Source organism: Antennarius striatus, chromosome 9 (genome assembly GCF_040054535.1).
Source record: "Antennarius striatus isolate MH-2024 chromosome 9, ASM4005453v1, whole genome shotgun sequence".
Taxonomy (NCBI): Eukaryota; Metazoa; Chordata; class Actinopteri; order Lophiiformes; family Antennariidae; genus Antennarius; species Antennarius striatus.
The window spans coordinates 504,699-525,000 of NC_090784.1; the positions used below are offsets into that span (position 1 = coordinate 504,699).

The following is a 20,302-nucleotide window of genomic DNA, read 5'->3' on the forward strand; positions in this document are numbered from 1 at the left end:
CAACATTATATACATTAGCTAAATTATGGAAATTTAGTTCATAGAGCAAATATTTTAACATTTTAATAGCAACATATAGAGAGATGCAGACGCTGCACCGATCCGCCTGTCGATCTCCCGTTCCATCGTACCCTCACTCGTGAACGAGACCCTGAGATACTTGAACTCCTCCACTTGGGGCAGGATCTCATCCCCAACCCGGAGAGGGCACTCCATCCTTTTCCTACTGAGGACCATGGTCTCAGATTTGGAGGTGCTGATTCTCATCCCAACCGCTTCACACTCGGCTGCGAACCACTCCAGTGAGAGTTGGAGATCACGGCTTGATGAAGCCAACAGCACCACGTCATCTGCAAAAAGCAGAGACGCGATACTGAGGCCACCAAACCGGACACCCTCAATGCCTTGGCTGCACCTAGAAATTTTGTCCATAAAAGTTATGAACAGAATCGGTGACAAAGGGCAGCCTTGGCGGAGTCCAACCCTCACTGGAAACAAATCCGACTTACTGCCGGCAATGCGGACCAAACTCTGACATTGGTCGTACTGGGACCGAACAGCCCCTATCAAGGGGTCCGGTACCCCATACTCCCAAAGCACCCCCCACAGAACCCCCAGAGGAACGTTGTTAAACGCCTTCTCCAAGTCCACAAAACACATGTAGACTGGTTGGGCAAACTCCCATGCCCCCTCAAGGACCCTGCGGAGGGTGTAGAACTGGTCCACTGTTCCACGGCCAGGACGAAAACCACACTGCTCCTCCTGAATCCGAGATTCGACTTCCCGACGGACCCTCCTCTCCAGAACCCCTGAGTAGACCTTGCCAGGGAGGCTGAGGAGTGTGATCCCCCTGTAGTTGGAGCACACCCTCCTGTCCCCCTTCTTAAAAAGGGGGACCACCACCCCAGTCTGCCAATCCAGAGGCACTGTCCCTGATGTCCATGCGATGTTGCAGAGGTGTGTCAACCAGGACAGCCCCACAACATCCAGAGCCTTTAGGAACTCCGGGCGGATCTCATCCACCCCCGGGGCCCTGCCACCGAGGAGCTTTTTAACCACCTCGGTGACCTCAACCCCAGAGATAGGAGAACCCGCCTCAGAGAACCCAGACTCTGCTTCCTCATGGGAAGGCGTGTCTGCGGGATTGAGGAGGTCTTCAAAGTATTCTCCCCATCGAGTCACAACGTCCCGAGTTGAGGTCAGCAGTGCCCCATCCCCACTATACACAGTGTTAATGCTGCACTGCTTCCCCCTCCTGAGACGTCTCATAGTGGATCAGAATTTCTTCGAAGCCGTCTGGAAGTTGTCCTCCAAGGCCTCACCGAACTCCTCCCACGCCTGAGTTTTTGCCTCAGCAACCACCAAAGCTGCATTCCGCTTGGCCAGCCGGTACCCATCAGCTGCCTCAGGAGTTCCTCAGGCCAAAAAGGCCTGATAGGACTCCTTCTTCAGTTTGAGGGCATCCCTTACTGCTGATGTCCACCAGCAGGTTGCCGCCACGACAGGCACCGACCACCTTACAGCCACAGCTGCGGTCGGCCGCTTCGACAATGGAGGCGCGGAACATGGTCCACTCAGACTCAATGTCCCCCGCCTCCCCCGGAACATGAGTGAAGTTCTTCAGTGGGAGCGCTCTCCAGCACCCCCTCCAAGGACTCCAAAAAGGGTGGGTACTCTGACCTGCTGTTTGGTGCATAAGCACAAACAACAGTCAGGACCCGTCCCCCCACCCTAAGGCGGAGGGAGGCTATCCTCTCGTCCACCAGGGTGAACCCCAATATACAGGCGCCAAGCCGGGGGGCTATAAGTATACCCACACCTGCTCGGCGTCTCTCACCATGGGCAACTCCAGAATGGAAGAGAGTCCAACCCCTCTGGAGAGGACTGGTACCAGAGCCCAAGCTGATACAAGCGGCCGAAATGAGTTTCCTCCGCAGGGTGTCCGGGCTCTCCCTTAGAGATAGGGTGAGAAGTTCGGTCATCCGGGAGGGACTCAGAGTCGAGCTGCTGCTTCTCCGCATCGAGAGGAACCAGATGAGGTGGCTCGGGCATCTGGTCAGGATGCCTCCTGGACGCCTCCCTGGTGAGGTGTTCCGGGCATGTCCTACAGGGAGGAGGCCCCGGGGACGACCCAGGACACGCTGGAGAGACTATGTCTCCCGGTTGGCCTGGGAATGCCTTGGGATTCTCCCGGAGGAGCTGGACGAAGTGGCTAGGGAGAGGGAAGTCTGGGCTGCCCTGCTTAAGCTGCTCCCCCCGCGACCCGACCCCGGATAAGCGGAAGAGAATGGATGGATGGATGGATGGATGGATGGACATCATTGGATTAATATAACCACTTTATTTTTTCCATTTTCCATTTTTTTCTTTTATGATGTCAGGTGAGGCCGTGTCTCACCTGCCTCCCGTGGCCGCACGTCACTGGTCTTGTCTCAGGTTTCACCTGTGAAACGTGGTCAGTGCTATTCATATTCCAACGACCATTTTTAGACCCTTCTGGCTCCACAGTGATGGTCTCACAGTGGAGTGCCAGGGGGTGTCAGTTGGAGTCGTTGGAATGCTAATTTCACAGACGTCACTAAGCCCTTGCTTGCTAATGGTTGTCATTATCATGGATTCACATGAGTCAATCTGATGGGTAATTTTTGGGGGGAAATTTGGAAAGGAACTGATTGTAAATTGGCAATAGATGATCTTGCAGACCCCTGTTCAGAGATGGCTTCTCCACTTTACCGTGGATGGCCTCTCTCACTCCTCTGTCAAACCGTCTGTCTTCCCTGTCCAAGATCTGAACATCGGTGTCCAAAATGAGTGTCCCTCTTCCTTGAGGTGAAAGCAGGCTGCTGAGTCCTGACCTGATGAGTTGGCTCTTCTGTTTTGTTTTTTGTCTGCATGTATTCTCACAGTTTAACACCACAAAAGGGGGTCGACTTTGTATGACATCAATTCATGTTTTAGTCTTACAGCAATACTTTTTTAAAGGTCCTTTATTCTGCTTTTTGTAAGTCATGTAATTCCGCTGCCTGACGTCCAACTACAATGTGTAGCTCTGAGCTAGGACATTACCACACAATGCTACTGTAGCCTGAATAAACTCCCCCTCGGGAATGGCCACGCCCTTGGGCATGTCACTATGTATATGTAGAGACCTGAAAAAGTGTGATTTTCATAATAGGACCCCTTTAATCCAATCCAATCCAATCCAATCCAAACTTTATTTGTTGAGCACTTTACCACAACCGCAGTCGACCAAAGTGCTGAACAGGCGAATGAATAAAAAAGAACAAACATTATAGATAAAAGACAAAATGGCTCAAATATTATAAGTAAAGTTAATCAATTAAAAACATAAAATATGGATTAAAACAAAAGCATATAATCAGAGCAATAAAAAGTAAGATAAAATAAGATAAGACAAAATAAAATCTGGTGTCTATCTAGATGTTAAAAGCCAAGGAGAAGAAGTAGGTCTTCACACAGATTTAAAAACAGACAGAGAAGAGGCCTGTCTGATCTGCTGAGGCAGATTATTCCACAATTTAGGAGCCACAACAGCAAAGACACGGTCCCCTCTGAGCTTCTGTTTGGTTTTAGGCCCTCAGGAGCAGCTGATCAGCTGACCTGAGAGAGCGAGCAGGTACATAGGGGTGTAGAAGCTCAGAGAGGTAAGGTGGGGCAAGAGCATTCAGGGATTTAAAAGTAAATAAAAGAATTTTAAAATGGATTCTAAAATGTATGGGCAGCCAGTGGTGTGAGGCTAAAATGGGGGTAATGTGTTCATGTTTACGGGTGCTGGTCAACAGACGTGCAGCAGCGTTTTGGACCATCTGGAGATGGGAGATGGAAGAAGCACTAACCCCCACATAAAGGAAATTTCAATAGTCCAGCCTAGTGGTGACAAAGGCGTGGATGACAGTTTCACAGTGTTGCCTGAAGAGAATTGGTTTTATTCTGGCCAGCTGCCTCAAATGCTAAAAGCTGGACTTCACTACTGCCCTGATCTGCTGTCAAGCTTGAGACTTGAGTCCCTTTTTACCCCAAGATTAGTGATGCTTGGCCTGACATGCTGGGCCAAAGAACCCAGATCTGGAAGGGGTGTTCCAGCGGTGCCACCAAAAAACATCACTTCAGTTTTCTTTTCATTAAAACTCAAAAAGTTCAGATCCATCCAGGCCTTAATGTCATCAAGACATTTAACTAATGCAGCGATAGAGTACGCATTGTTCTTTTTGAGTGGAACATAAATTTGGCTGTCATCCGCATAACAGTGGTAGTGAATCCCATGTTTCCTAAGTATGGAGCCAAGCGGGAGCAGATAGAGAGAGAAGAGAAGAGGGCCCAGAACTGAGCCCTGTGGGACCCCACACAGGAGAGGAGCAGAGGAGGACACTGAGTCGCCAAGGCTGACACTGAACGTTCTACCTGTCAAGTACGACCTGATCCACTCCAGTGCTATGCCCCTGATGCCCCCCCACTGTTCCAAGTGGGAGATCATGGTCCACTGTATCAAATGCAGCAGTTAAGTCTAAAAGCACTAAAATAACACAGTCACCAGAGTCAGTAGCTAAAAAGATATCATTCAAAACTCTTAAAAGAGCTGATTCTGTGCTGTGCAGGGTTTTAAAACCGGATTGGAAAACCTCAAGAATATTGTAGTCTTTCAGAAAGTCTGTTAATTGACTGTAGACTATCTTCTCAAGGATTTTTGAGAGAAAAGGTAGTTTGGAGATCGGCCTGAAATTGGCAAGATCTGTAGGATCTAGCCCAGGTTTTTTGATCACAGGTTGCACTACTGCGTGTTTAAAATACACAGGGACGACACCTGAGGAGAGACTGCTATTAATAATTGTGAGAACGGAAGTTCCAACAGTGGGGAAAACCTCTTTAAGCAGTCGAGGAGGGACAGCATCCTTTGGAGAACCTGAGGGCCTCAACTGACCAACAATCTCCTGTAAAAAGGACAGTGTCACGGGCTCAAACTGCTCAAAAACAGCAGAGCAGGTGACAGAGATTGAGGGGTTGTAAGCAGGAGGTGAGATGAGAGCCCTTATAGAAGAGACCTTGTCAATAAAGAAGTGAAGACAATTTTCACAGACAACAGGAGAGGTCTCTATACCAGCAGTCTGCTTGGCATTAAGAGCTGAATCAATTGTTTTAAACAAAACACGAGGTTTGTGACACTTAGAGAGGATAATATTAGACACGTGTTCTCTTTTCGCTTTTTTCACAGTTTTTTGATAATGACGCCAGCAGTCCCTCAACATTTGAAGAGACACCTGCAGTTTGTCCTTTTTCCATTTGCGCTCAGCTTTACGGCACTCACGTCTGGCAGCACGAGTCGAGTCATTTAACCAGGGCTCAGATTTAGTTTTAGGCTGCCTGGTTTTTAATGGAGCCACAGAGTCTAAAACAGTCTGGCAGGTGGAGTGAAACCATGAGCTGAGCTCCTCTGAACTGCCCACAGACCCAGGAATGATGGAGTTGTGATTAAAAGCGGCCGAAAACTGAACAGCAGTGGAAGGGTTTATGACACGACAACGCCAAGAAGCAGCGGCAGATTTAAATGTATTAGCGACAAGAGTAACCTCAAAAAGCACAGGCATATGATCAGAAAACACTGCATCACAAATCTCTAGGTTAAAAACAGGCAAACCATACGATAAAACAAGATCGAGTGTGTGTCCATGTTCTTGTGTGGGTCCAGACACAGACTGCGCAAGATTAAAAGAGTCAATGAGGTTCAAAAAGTCAGTTGCCATTGGCTTTTCAGGACAACACACGTGAACATTAAAATCACCAACAATAAGGACACGGTCATATTTAGGCATAATCTCAGCCAGGAAGTCAGAAAATTCGTTTAAAAAGTCCTTATTGTATTTAGGAGGCCGATAGACCACGGCACACAGCACAGTGTGAGAGCGACCCAGCTCAAATAGGCTCAGTTCAAAGCTGGTGAACGAGGATAACAGGGATAACTGCTTACATTTATATTGACTTTTGTAAACAGTAGCGATTCCTCCTCCTCGGCCAGTAGTCCGTGGGGAGTTAACGTAGCAACAGTCGTCAGGTAAGAGTTCAGTGAAAGCGCTGGACTCACCAACACTCAGCCACGTCTCAGTCACACAGAGAAAATCCAAACCTCGGGATGTGAAGAAATCCTTCAGAATGAAGGTCTTGTTCGCGAGCGATCTAGCATTCACCAGGCCAATCCTGGCGGGAATTGGCGGATCCGGGGCATCAGCTGTCAGGGAAGCCCGCCGCAGGAGCCGCAGGTTGCTGCGGTTCACGGGCTGGAACACCTCATCCGGGCCGACGACAGGTAGCAGCCAGGAGTCCACAGGGTCCAGTGAGCGCCGGGAAAAAGAGAGGTTTTATTGCATGCATTTGACCATCATCGGTCCTCTCTTGGAACTAAATTGTCAGTCTTTATTAGAATGTCCTATTGTGAACCCTAGAGGGAAGTGCTGCACTTCCCTCTCTGTGAGTTAAGGGGGGAGCAAAAGGAGAGAGAACAGGGTAGTGGATAGACAGGCAGTGCTGTTAGAGGTAAAGGAATTTGAGCTGTATTATTATCTACCACTAACACCTAATACTCATTGGTATAAAACACCAGACTAGTGGAGGTCCTGACAGTATAGAATAGACCACCAGAGGAGACCAGTGTAGGAGGAAGACAGAGGGCATCAGATTGTGATGACTGAAGAGAGACTCATCACGTTCTGATGGACCCAATGGTTCTCAATAATTGGACTCAACAGGAGCTGGTAAACCCTGACCCAACATGCATGTGTGATGAAACCAACACCCAGAGAGGCTACCAGAACTCAACAGGGCCATTCTAGCCGAGTACCCCCAACCCCGGCAGCCAGGAGCATCCAGAAGCCATTACCCGCAGAGCCACCGGGGGCGCCAACAACCACTTAGACCCCGAGACCAAGAAGAGGCAGCAACCGATACCAGCAGGGGTTAAGGAGGTGAAGCCACACATATCTGAACTGGTCTCTATAACAACAGCAGGAGTCACACTGATTTACAGGTAGGTCATTCCATGGGAGTTCATGCATTGTCTTGGTTTTGTTCTTTGAAAAAGGTGACAATGCACAATTCATTAAATACACCAGTAAAATATATACTTATGTCTTAAATTTGAAAAAAAAAATTTTTATTTTACTAAAGAAGGGTTTGGTGAGTGAGCACATGAAACCGGCAGGGTTCGGCACCTCCAACAAGGTAAGAACCACTGGTATGGAGCATATTGCCTCCTTTGGAATAGACACTAAGCAAGAAGTTTTCTACACAGCAGGGATCCCAGCACCTGACAGACAGCCTGAATATAGATGCAACACAGACCAAGTTCCTCAGCACAGAGTTTGGGGGGGGGGGGGGCAGACGAACACCAGCCGGCCCCACTGACCGATTGAGCTTCAGACGCTGAAGATGCTGCTGAACATCACTGACATCAAAAACCATTTCAGGACAAGTTTTCCATATTCCAAATAAAAGAAGACAACAATGGTGTTCAGGAGAGAAATCACGTTCACTAAACAGAGCAAAGAATTGGGTCATTTCATTAGCATTCATCTCACTCTGTAAACGGGACTCACTGGGTCTGCGTCCAGGGATGGTTTTCATACTATCCCAGAGGAATTTATTTTTCAAATTATCAATGGAACTCTCAAATTTGTCGTTAAACCGTTGCGTACTCTGTCTTTTTAACTTTCCGTGCTGTCTTAGTTTGTTCTTCATCACCACTAAAAAATGCAGACTTTTTCTTGTTAATGGCAGCTTGAACCTCCTTAGTAACCCATGGCTTATCTTTGGCAAAAACTTTTACTTGCTTACTGGGTCAACACAAAAATTTATGTCGCAAGTCACTGTCACAAATGGCCCCTTATATCATCAGGAACACATTCAAAGGTTCAGATCTTCGTAACCGATGTATTGAGCTGGCTCTTGGGCCAAGAAAGAATTTATTAAATCTGAGGATGAACCACACACAAATTCAGATTCAAGATCACATGATACTTTTAACCAATGTCCAAGTTGTAATCAAGGGCTACGACTCCAATGAAAATATGTTTGCACATTTTGCTAGTAAATAATAAAGCAGTTTAAAAAACTTTTAATTTAATCTTTGAAAATCTTGCTCAGGTTAAAATAATCAAGTCCATTTTTTGAACTTGTAGATCAAAATGTCTCTGAATGTAGATTATCTTTCTGCATGCGCTACACACCCTCAAAATATAATCAGCCTTTCTATTATGGGGTTTGAAGAAATGTCTTCAGTTTACCAACAGAAAAGTAAAACTCATTTATACATTCCCAACATGGAGGAATAATATATATTACACAACATCAATAATACTGACAGTAATAATACCCAGGGTTAGGTGAATGAAACAAGGCCCTAAACTGAAAGGAAAATACATTAATGAGAATCCTACTAAAAAGAATGCTGCTATCGCCAAAAAAACCTCATCCGCTGAAGAATAAAGGGCTGATCAACACCTGGACCAACACCTGCAGGATGTTCATCAAAACCAAAGGGCTTCATCTGGAGCAGATGAAAACAATTATGATCAAAAATGTGGAAGAATTGGAGAAATTCAACCAATAAGGTATGACCAAAAATAAAAAAACTCCAACTTGAACAGTCATCTCTGCAGTCTGAAGAAATGAAAGATCTAATACAGAGAACTGCTGATCAAGATGGTTAGAAGTTGAAAACTGATCATTCTGTGGATCATGACCTGTTTGACCCAAATTGAATTCTGGACACTTCAAGTAGTACATGGTACAGTAGAAAAATCATTGAACATAATCAATGTCAGAAACATGGACTAATGAACAAAAACATGTATTTCTATTTGGAGGGTGTCGTGTCTACTGTAACTTTATGTTTGAGACTTTAAAGAGCGTGCTGATATCTGTTGATAATAGAATGTCTCACCGTTGTTGCGTTTAAACTGGTTAATTCTTGTATAAACACTGTCTGTCTGCTGAGGGAAGGTGAAGGTGATCATTACATTCTCATGGAGGTCAACGTCCTGTCTGACCATCTATGATGTTACAAACCTTGTTGTTCCAGGAAGAATGTAATCATGGTTCTGCTCTAGGTTATATCTGGGACGAGGCTAATATCTGGAAGTGAATGACAGTATGAACGTCTGTCAAAATTCAATGTATGAGCTGGTTGACAACATTTAATGTCTGAGTTTGTTGACAACATGTTGAAATGAGAGGTGTTTGATTGTGGGGGGGTTCACAAACCAAATGACTTCTACCCAATAGCACTTTGTTTTCTGATGAAACACCAGTCCGGTCCCTGCTTTGGATCGACACCAACGGGTCCAGGTTCTCGTCCTGTTTCCGTCCCAGTTCGCTCACGAATCACTGATATTCTGTTCAAACGTTTTAACGATATTAGTTCAATAACTCCATGAGTGTAAACAGAACCCACCAAACCCAGATCAGTCCTCCGGAAGCAGTGACGTGTTCACCAGTAGTAGTGAGTCTAATCAGCGGGTCAGAGGGTCAGCTGGGTGTAAATGGGGTGGGAGGCGGGCTGGACGGAGACCAGTCTCTCCCTGGATTCACTGGTGGTGCTCGTTGGTTCTCCCCCCGTCATGTCGCCATCCCGTTGGCTGCTCTGGATGCTGCTCCGTGTCGCAGCAGGAGGTCCGGTTCCCGGTGAAGGGCTGGACCCGGCCGGGGCAGAAGAGCTTGGAGCTCCGACGCGTTCCTTCTTCCATCTGCCCATGTTCCAGGACGCCCCGGGGCCACTGGTGGCCCGGGAGCTGCTCCGGCCCGGTACCGAGAAGAGACCGCTCCCGGGGGGCCTGACTCAGCTGCTCTCACCGCGACAGGAGCCGCTGCTGAGCCCCCCGGAGCCCGGAGGGGGCGCGGTGGAGGTGCGGTGCGGCTCCGGGGAGGTCTCCGTGCGCCTCGACCGCTCCCGGCTACGCGCCTGGACCCGACCGGCCCTGTTCCGACTCGGTTCCTGCGGGGTCAGCGACATCACTCCCCGCTTCCTGTACTTCCAGCACAGGCTGGGGGGGTGCGACACACAGCCAAAGGTCGGACACACACCCTCAGGCTCTAAGACCTGCATGGTCAGGTGGGGGCAACAGGTGGACATGTTAGTAGAACAGGGAGGGTTGGCCTTTAGTAGTCCAGGTGTGAATGTTACACACATGGCAGAAGAATACTGCATTTTGTGTAAGATGTACTAAATGTTGAATTAGTGTCCATTAACCTGCGGTGCTGAACTGTTTGAACCCATGTTCTCCCTCCATGGATCAAGTGTGTCAACGTGTTTTTAAAAATGGACAAACGCTGGAATTAGCCAGGTGTATTTTTTAAACAGTAAAACCTGCATCTCAGATGTCCATGGGATTATTATGAAAGATTTAACATGAGATTGTTACTGAGATGAGTGTGTGGCTGTCAGTGGGATGTATGTGTGGGTTCAGGCTGACACGGTAGGTAGAATGACAGAATACATTTCACTAATTGTTACGGTGTGTACTGCCTGTTGCTCCGTCAGTGTTGTTGCCTGAAGTGTTGGAATACTTCCTGCAGTGATGCAGTCAGAGACGTGTACTTTAGAATAGTTTTCTATTGGGTTGAGTCTGAATGAAAATTAAGTTGAATCCCTCTGGTTCCTTTTTGTCAGGTTGTTGGGGGTCAGCTGGTGTACAACTTTACGCTTCACTATACACCACCTCCACAAGACTCTGTCCTCAGAGTTCTTCCACTTGACCTTCCTGTTCTCTGCCAGTACAACAGGTAACCAAACCCTCCAGTCACCAAACAGTTTTCAGTGTCTTGTGCTTCACTCAGTCTGACACAGTATTTACAAAGCTAACATGGTCGCATTATACACGTAATGTCATACAGTATTCTACTAAACAGACGTGACCAGTGTTCCCTCTAGTTGGTCATGTGTCTGGTTCAAACACACCAGCTTCCTGAGCGCACGGAGGACCCCTGTGAGCAACACCAGAAGTGCACGCTGTGCACACACACCAGCATCACACTTGTTTAAAACTTTGGATCATAGCGAGTTCCGTGGATTATTAAAAGAATCAAACTACAGCAGCATTTTCCATTAATTTACTTTTAATACCAGTGATTTGTCCCACTTGAAATGAAAGACAAAAGCCTTGTTCGTCATGAGGTATGTAGTGTGTTCTATGTGAGGGTCCTGCTTTGGCCGGTGGGGTCCAGTTCTGTTCTGGCTTAGGGTTCTGTTCTGGAAGAAATGACACAGACACCTTTCAGACACAACATTATGTTCACATTAAGACATTCACATTTTGCACAATGACGTGTGCTGTTGCTTGTGATACAGATAAATTCCTGTAACTTTGTAAAATAATTACTCCTTTTTTAATTGGCCTTTCTACCACCCAAAATTATCCATTAGTAACAGCATTTAATTATTAATATCCATACATAAAGTCCTAATAAATGTCATTAGAATATGCACAAATCTGACTTAAATTTGATCTTATTCTTCACGTGGTTGTGCTTCGTCTGCTTCCTGCTTTGAACTCTGAAGAAGAAAAAAATCTCCCCCAGTTTCACCACTTGTTCTTCTGTTCGTATCTGCACATGTTCTCTGACAGACATTCCACCTTAAGAGAACTGCATTTCTCTCTTACTTTGTCTTGGTGAGTGGGCGTGTCGCTGACTGTTAACATGCTAACCAGTACGGGGCGTGTAGCAGGACCGTCAATGCTCTGAGTGGCTGTAGCGTCAGTGAACCTTATTGTATGGTACAGAAAATAATAATATTGGTGTAATTAGATTATATTAGTTCTAATATTAGATATTACTGTATTTAATACTGTGACACCCCCGGTGTTGTGTAATGTGGACAAGGACAACAACCACAGACTTCTTTTGGCGAGAACAACTCGGGATATCTCTGTACGTTTATACTGACTGTTATTCTTGTGCTCTGAGACTGTGCGAGCAGTGCACAATAGTGCAGTGTAGAGAGAACACTGGAGGTGACATACCTTTATGTAGACTAGTTTATTAATTCAGTTTTGTTTAACCACACCCACTCCCGGTTTAAGCCCCGCCCATTCCGGGTACAGATACGGATACAGATAGTGGTGTACTCGCTCATCCCTAGTAGCTATTATATTCAGAAAACCTGGGGGGGGGGGCACACAGGGACAAATGGAAGGTAATGAGGGGGGGTGGACCTTGAGGGACATCATATAATAGACACATCGAATTTTTAAAGTTATGACTGCTATAATAACACCAACAGCAATGATGATAGTAATCTTTAAGTGTGTGTGTGTGTGTGTGTGTGTGTGTGTGTGTGTGTGTGTGTGTGTGTGTGTGTGTGTGTGTGTGCGTGTGCAGCGTCTCTTTACTCAGTGGAATGTTTCTAATGTTTTCAGCCTGACCTGCACGTCTCTGGATGTGGGTAGGAAATACTGAACCTGTTGTAAGGAAAGAATTACCCTTCAGAATCAGTGTAGGCTTAACCTGTTTGTGGTTTTCTATATATTTGAGTATATGAAATGTCAACAGATTGTCAGTTTTATTGATTATTAGTGATCCTTGTTATTTTTCATGATTATTTTTTCCTCCCTCAGGTTTCATTACTCTTACCAAGTTGGCTTCAAACCTCAAGTTCAGCACAAAACGTTTGTGAAGAGCTTAAAGCGCCGACTGAACTTCAGCCTCAGTGTTTGCAACGGTAAACCGACCAGACTCCCTCCAGTGTCCTCTGTGCTGTACTGGACAGGCTACAGGCTACAGTAATCCCTCGCCTGTTCACGGCTTCACTACACTGCAGCTTTTTAGTAGTCACATGATACCGTACACGCATGTGATTGGCTGACAGCATCTGTGTGCACAATGAGTCTATCAGTGTTTTAAAGGTTATACAGATAGAAGGTGGTTTAATATCAGTATGGGGGAGTTCCGAAACGTTCAAATTACCCTAAATAATCAAATAAGTAGTTTGTCGCTCTATTGTGGACTTTCGTTTTCCAGGGGAGTTCCTGTAACGCATTGAGTAGCGAGGGATTACTGTATTAGTCTGAAAGGATCATCTGAGAGTTTCACTTTTTAACTGGGCTTAAATATTGATATTTGGAATCTAATTTCAAAATGACAGTCCAAAGTGTGATTTCACCATGACCGTGGTCCTTTCTGTCTATTGAAGGAGGAACTGTTCGTTATACTGCATTATACTGTTCCATTCTCTAGAAAAATTACAAAGGTATAATCGTAGGGCTGTTGTTCATAGAACGTGGTAATGGAGGGGTTAACCAGTGGAGCATTGTGGTCCGAGCTGGCCAGAGGCAGGGAGAGGGTTAACATTTGACAATTTGTGTAATTTCTTCTTTCTAGCCCAGTTTTGTGAGGGCTGGGTCAGATAACGTGTGAGTCACATGGTGAAATTAGTACGTATACGTACTCAGTGTACGTATATGTACTCAGTGTACGTATATGTACTCGGTGTACGTATATGTACTCGGTGTACGTATATGTACTCGGTGTACGTATATGTACTCGGTGTACGTATATGTGCTCGGTGTACGTACTCTTCACCAGTTGGAGGACGTGTCTGGGATGAGAGCTAAAAACCAGTTCAGAGTTGAGCCAAAAGAAAGTCTCACCGTTAAAATATTGAAAAATGCAGTTGAAGAATATCCTGGTTTCTCCATAAGTGTGTGTGTGTGTGTGTGTGTGTGTGTGTGTGTGTGTGTGTGTGTGTGTGTGTGTGTGTCAGACCAATGGGAACCTCTTCCTCCAGGCCATGGGTTCTCTCTAGGGGAGCCGGTGTATTTCGTGGCCCAGGCAGGAGCTCTGTTGGCTGGGGAGAAGCTGGACGTTGACTCCTGCTACGCCACAAGTACCAGAGACCAGAAGAGCACACCAAAACTGGATATTATCACCAACTACGGGTGAGAAGTCAGTGACTGAAGTAATGACCATAACTGACCTGTCCATATATTTGTCTAGATTGTTTTTTTGTTTTTTTCCCTTCATATCAGTTGCATGGTGGACAGCATGAGGGAGGGAAGCACTTCCCAGTTCCTACCAGCAGGGGGCAGTGTAAAGTTTTCTGTAGATGCTTTTCTCTTCAGAGCAGTCATGCAAGTAAGTCCCCATCTTCTAAAACCTTAAGAGATCTGTTTTGACTCTTTCTGGCTAAATAGATCTCAAGTCAAGTTTGAATGGAGGTCAGGGCTTGAAGGAATAAAATATGAATTCAACAATACGTGTTCAATGTGCTAAAGATGTAGACGATTACACTTCATAATTGAAATGAAGTGAATAATGAGTTGTTACCACCAGGGTTCACAGACTGACTGTCCCAGACCATGAAAACACTGAGGGGACAATGTTAACAGTAATCTTTACACGCAGTATTAAAGAGGGACCCTTGCTATTTGGAGATTTTATTTTATTTATTTTTTTACTGTTCTGATGGCTGTAATTTGAACCTTAAATGTGATTTGTCGCACATAAAGATATTTGAATAAATGATTAGTAGGTATGTGTATGTCTACTAAAATAGTTTGCTTTTTTCTAAGCGCGCACGATTTTAGACCGTAGACGGTAAATAACGAGCAATATTAAAACAGGATGTGTGTAGAGTACATGCTATTATGTGTTCATTGGAATTTCGGGAGTTCAACATTTTAATTTTTTGATTTTAAAAATATAACTTTCTCAAGCATACAACTACAAGATAACTTCTTTTTTTTTAATTTCTCTTCCTGCCTTTCATCAGCCTTTTGCTTATCGGTGATCAACTGATGACCAAACAGAATGACTTTAGAAGCCATTTAATAAACAGTTTGTCATTGCTAGTGTGCCTTTTCACTCGTAGAGACATTACATATTTCAGTTCAGTGTTCATATCATTTCATCACATGCAGAACAGACCAGCTGAGACAAACACATTTGAATTCCTGACCTTCACTTGGTGTTTGTCTCCCCTTCCAGGAGCTGTACCTCCACTGCTCCGTGTCGGTCGGTCTCACCGCTTCACACACCTCAAAGTCGTGCAACTACAACAAGACGGCACACAGGTATGGGGTCGGTGGAATTTAAGAACATTCAAGAATGAACTGCAGATATTTAGAAATACAACGAAAAAAAAAGAATCTAAATGTTGAGGATAAAATGTGAACATCACAATGCGATTTGCCCTTTCAGTGTAAGTGGAATTCAAGACGGCACAAAAACGAGCTATTGCGTGTTCAATCTGAGGAAAAAGTATTGTTTGGTATAAGTTTATGCTCTTGATTTCAAAACGTGTGTGTTGAAAAGTGTTCTGTCATTTTTTCCCATAACATCTTAAGTAAAGAGACGGCAACTCATTTTTAGAGTTTTAAAGTGTCCCGATCATTCTCTCAGTGATAAATCGTTATTTCCAGATGGACCAGAGTATATTTTTCATAAACTTACTATCTAGCCTCCTGGGTGTGAAGACTAAACCTCCCCTCATGGTCACCCCTCCCTCGTCAGAACTGCTGCTTTGAAGGGACATTACAAGATGCCAAAAATAACATTTAACATAATGATCAATACGTTAAATGAGTATACTTTTCAACCTCACTCTGACATGGAATACAGTGATGTTATAACTGTATAGCAGCTAGTGGGGTCTTGGTTATCTTAGGTTTTTAAGGAATTGGAGATACCAATGAATTTGGACAGGAGTGTCAAACGGTCTTACATTGTGTGTATCATTTGTACTACTCCCCTAGTTGTACTAGTCATCACACAGCACACACTCTGGTTTGCACCGACTACATGGCTGAAAAGTAAGGATGACCTGGTGACCCGAAGTTTTAACAATGCAGTAATCCCTCGCTTACTCGCGCTTCACTACATCACTGATTTGTAGTAGGGGGTCATGTGACACCGTACTTGACTGAATTGAGACAGAACACATCTGCTCCCTGCTTCACCCGTCACATGACTGGGCTTCATTGTGCTTCCTTTTGGAAGTGTGGTGAAGAGCCCCACCCCCATTGACACCCCCCCCCTTCCCCACCTCTTTTGTAACTGGTGGCGCCCCATAGAGGTGAAGTGGCCCAGTCCATCTGGACAGCAGGCTGTGCAAACGTATTTTACCCAAGGGGATCAATAAAGTCCTGTCTTCTATTATCATTATTATTATTATTAACAGAACTCATCAATATCAAGAATTATTCCATTTGACTGCTGAAAATTATTCAATATGCAAAAAGACTATTACAGGAAAGATTTTTCTGTTTCAACAGAATAACAGGAATATACGGCAGGATGTTTGAGAGAGTTTTTCTGGTGAATGAGTTTCATTGATTACCTTCAGAGGGTACGGTACGATTGGTAAAAGCACCAACATGTTTCGTTTTTCTTGTGGCTCACATAATGTCATGGACTACATGTGGCTGTTCGGTTTGATCATGCCACGTGCTTTTATGTCATTTTACGTTTTTTGTGTGATAGTCTTGTAACTAAAGTATTTGTACGAGTGCTCACACTTGTCCTTGTGTTCATGTAGGTGGGAGGAGGTGGAAGGCCTACACCCACTTTGCACCTGCTGTGATTCCCTGTGCACCGGCAAACAAGACTGTAAGTGTGAACAAGATACTGTTAAATCAGAGAGCAAATGTCAAGTAGTGACTAAACAGGACAAACAATCTGCACTGGACATCCTGTTCCTTTTCTGCCCACACTACTATACTACTACTATACTACTACTATACTATACTACTACTATACTATACTACTACTATACTACCACTATACTACTACTATACTATACTACTACTATACTATACTACTACTATACTACTACTAGACTATACCACTACTCTACTACTACTCTACTACTTCTATACTACTACTATACTACTACTATACTACTACTATACTATACTACTACTATACTATACTACTACTATACTACCACTATACTACTACTATACTATACTACTACTATACTATACTACTACTATACTACTACTAGACTATACCACTACTCTACTACTACTCTACTACTTCTATACTACTACTATACTACTACTATACTACTATACTACTACTATACTATACTACTACTATACTATACTACTACTATACTATACTACTACTGTACTATACTACTACTATACTACTACTATACTATACTACTACTATACTACTACACTACTATACTACTACTATTCTATACTACTACTATACTACTTTTATACTATACTACTACTATACCTTACTACTACACTACTATACTACTATACTACTACACTACTATACTACTACTATACTACTACTATACTACTACACTACTACTACACTACTATACTACTACACTACTACTACACTACTACTACAACACTACTATACTACTACACTCTACTACACTACTATACTACTATTACTATACTATACTACTATTTATTCCGTTTATTTTTCTTCCAGACATGTTATTACAACATATTTCACTCTCATCAGTGTTGAAACATCATCAACAACTTCTGAAAAGAAAAAAAAAGGGTTAACGGGTAGAACCCATTGGCTTGTAAGGTTCCCGTCCCCTAAATCATCAACAAACATCTCTCATTAGAATATGTAATAAACAAACTGAGACATTAAAAGTCTTCAGGTTCAAGGTTTGTTAACATCATGGATAGTCAAACAGGAAGTTGACCTTACCAGTGTTCTCCACAAGAATATAATGATCATATTAACCTCCCTCAGCAGACAGCGTTCATACAAGAATTAACCAGTTTGTTACACGTTAACAGTTTCACATGGTATTATATTGTCAAAAGATATCAACATGCTCTTTAAAGTCTCAAGTTAATGTTTTCACATGTTATCACAAATACATGTTGTTGTTTTTTTGTTCATTAATCCATGTTTCTGACATCAATGATGTTGATTTTTTCAACTGTTCCATGAAATACTTGACGTGTCCAAAATCGTAGAGCTCCACTATTGAAGTGACTCTGTTGTATTGATCTTTGGTGTAGTAACAACTCTTGTCCATTTTTATTGATCATATTTCACCAACTCTTCTGCACTCCTGATCACCATTGTTTTCATCTAGTCTGGAGAAAGCCCCTTTGTTCTGAAGAAGATCCTGCAGGTGTTGGTCCAGGTGTTGGTCCAGGTGTTGGTCCAGGTGTTGGTCCAGGTGTTGTCGATCAGTCCATTCTTCTTCAGTAGTCGAGCTTTTTTAGCGATATCAGCATTCTTTTAGTGAGATTCTCATTAATGTAGACATTTTCTCCTTTCAGTTTGAAGCCTTGTTTCAGAAGAGCTATCTTGTGTTTACGATTGTTGAATTTTATCACACTGCAGGTGGTCTCCTACCTCCAGATGGTGATGGGTAACATGTCTCCATCTGGTCCGGATCTATAGTTATCTCCAGATCCCTCAGTTTAGAACTCACTTGTAGCTCCAGAGACTCGATGTCAGCGCTAGCCATAGCATTTCTGTAATCCCTCGGCTTGATTTTGATTCCACTGACGATCACATACATTTATTTTTCAGTCTCTTTCCTCCATGTCTTTCTGCATTTTCTTCATGTCGTCCTTCATTTCTTCCAAGGCGTCTAGCACCGGTTTTAGCTTTTCTTCCAACTTTTTATCAAAGTCACTCCCTAACTTATCAAAGTTGCTCTTTAACTCACTCTTTAACTCTTTCATAGAGACCATCTGGCCTTTAGTATCCTCCGATTTTCCTTTTCCTTTCGGCATTTTGCAGAGAATAAGTGAGAGTCAGTCTGGGTATGAGTACTATACTACTACACTGCTACTACACTACTATACTACTACTATACTATACTACTACTACATGAATACATTTTTAATATTCATTTCTCTCCATATTACTAACATAGTTTTTCTAACATTGGGAAGACTTTTACTGAGACATAACTACTGAATGTGTAATGAACCTTTACACACACACACACACACACACACACACACACACACACACACACACACACACACACACACACACACACACACACACACACACATTCCAGTTAATATTGTTGTTGTCATCACAATTATTGCGCACTATTCAGTATACAGGTAGTCCTCAACTTACAAACATTTGGAGATACGAACAAATGCGTGCTGCGATATAAGACTTGCTCCCAAGAAGAACGCTGCGTTTGTGCATCTCCAACACGTCCCCCCCCCTTGTTGTCTGCAGTTATGTCTGAACATCAGTGTCCGACTTCAAACCTCGAATACTTTTCTGTTGATCATGGATTATAAAGCAAAGTCCAGTGAAGCTGGAGGTGGTGACCATCAGCCTCTGATGATCCCTCCGTAGAAAGGAACATACAGGGACATTTTGATGATAGTGTTACAACTGGTTCAAGATCAGATGTGGGATTTAAGGGTTTCCTAAATTTTTGAGCATTGCATGATTTCTCTAAACTTGGTGCATTCATCTCCAGATGAAATACTGGTGTTGTCAAACGTACTATATTTTCTCTTTCATTGTTTTCTCCACAGCTGTCAAGCACACAGTTAGCAGTCCAGGATGGTTTGTCATACAAGAAGCTAAAGAAAACCCAAGGATGGAGAAGGTGCCTTTGCAGCTGAAGGAAGCAGGAGGCTGGCTGGATCAAGAAGAGATAATGGACGAGCACCTTGACAAAATCTGGACCTTCTCACAGCAAATAGCTAAGAGGGGGGATCATGTGGGGGAACAGGAGTCCATTTCTGCCTTTCTTAAAATGTTTGCTCTCCCTGCTGAGAGCAAAGAGTCGGTTAGCCAGAAAGGAAAGACAGAGAAGGTGGTGGGTCTCACCAGAGAGGTGGCTGGAGAACAGGCAGAGAAGCTGCTTACAAAGCTGAACACAGATGGAATCTTTATGTCTGACCAAAGTAGACCAGAGGAGGATGTGGCAGTTAACGTCCAACATGAGGATCCTATCAGTGCTTTGTCCACTGAAGAAAATGGCACTGATGCTCCACGGTCTGGTGTGGGGGCCACAGTTCCAGGTTTTGGTGTGGATTCTGCCAAAGGAAATAATCAGGCTTCTACAACTTTAATTCCTAATATTCAAGTTAATGCAAATAGTGATATTAATATCACCCCCAACCTCACAATCAAGGATGAAAATGAGAGTAGTGACGATGGACGTGATGCCATGAATACTGATGGTATTACAGAGAGCTTTCATGTTGGTTCTGTCAGGGATTCAGGCGTTAATGAGACAACCACCAGACATGAGCAACTAACTTTGACGTTTTCTGCCACCAGCAACTCTGGAAAAGATAAAATATATGGCAAGAAC

General features: G+C 43.9%; 1 protein-coding gene and 1 long non-coding RNA gene across 2 annotated transcripts in view; one reads left to right on the forward strand and one right to left on the reverse strand.

The window, feature by feature from the left end:
• The first annotated feature begins 9,634 nt into the window (after positions 1–9,634).
• LOC137601905 (uncharacterized) overlaps positions 9,635–20,302 on the forward strand; it is an 11,456-nt gene continuing 788 nt past the window's right edge. The window contains exons 1-8 of the mRNA XM_068324384.1: positions 9,635–10,076; positions 10,676–10,788; positions 12,621–12,724; positions 13,766–13,940; positions 14,031–14,136; positions 14,989–15,074; positions 16,538–16,608; positions 19,515–20,302. The exon at positions 19,515–20,302 is cut by the window's right edge and continues 788 nt beyond it. Of these exons, the coding sequence (XP_068180485.1) occupies positions 9,654–10,076; positions 10,676–10,788; positions 12,621–12,724; positions 13,766–13,940; positions 14,031–14,136; positions 14,989–15,074; positions 16,538–16,608; positions 19,515–20,302 (1,866 nt within the window). The 5' untranslated portion in view covers positions 9,635–9,653. The remainder of the gene's footprint in view (positions 10,077–10,675; positions 10,789–12,620; positions 12,725–13,765; positions 13,941–14,030; positions 14,137–14,988; positions 15,075–16,537; positions 16,609–19,514) is intronic.
• LOC137601906 (uncharacterized) lies at positions 11,168–14,033 on the reverse strand. Its single transcript, XR_011037107.1, has 3 exons — positions 13,979–14,033; positions 13,768–13,874; positions 11,168–11,254 (listed from the first exon to the last, which is right to left on the reverse strand). It is a non-coding gene; the product is annotated as an uncharacterized lncRNA (long non-coding RNA).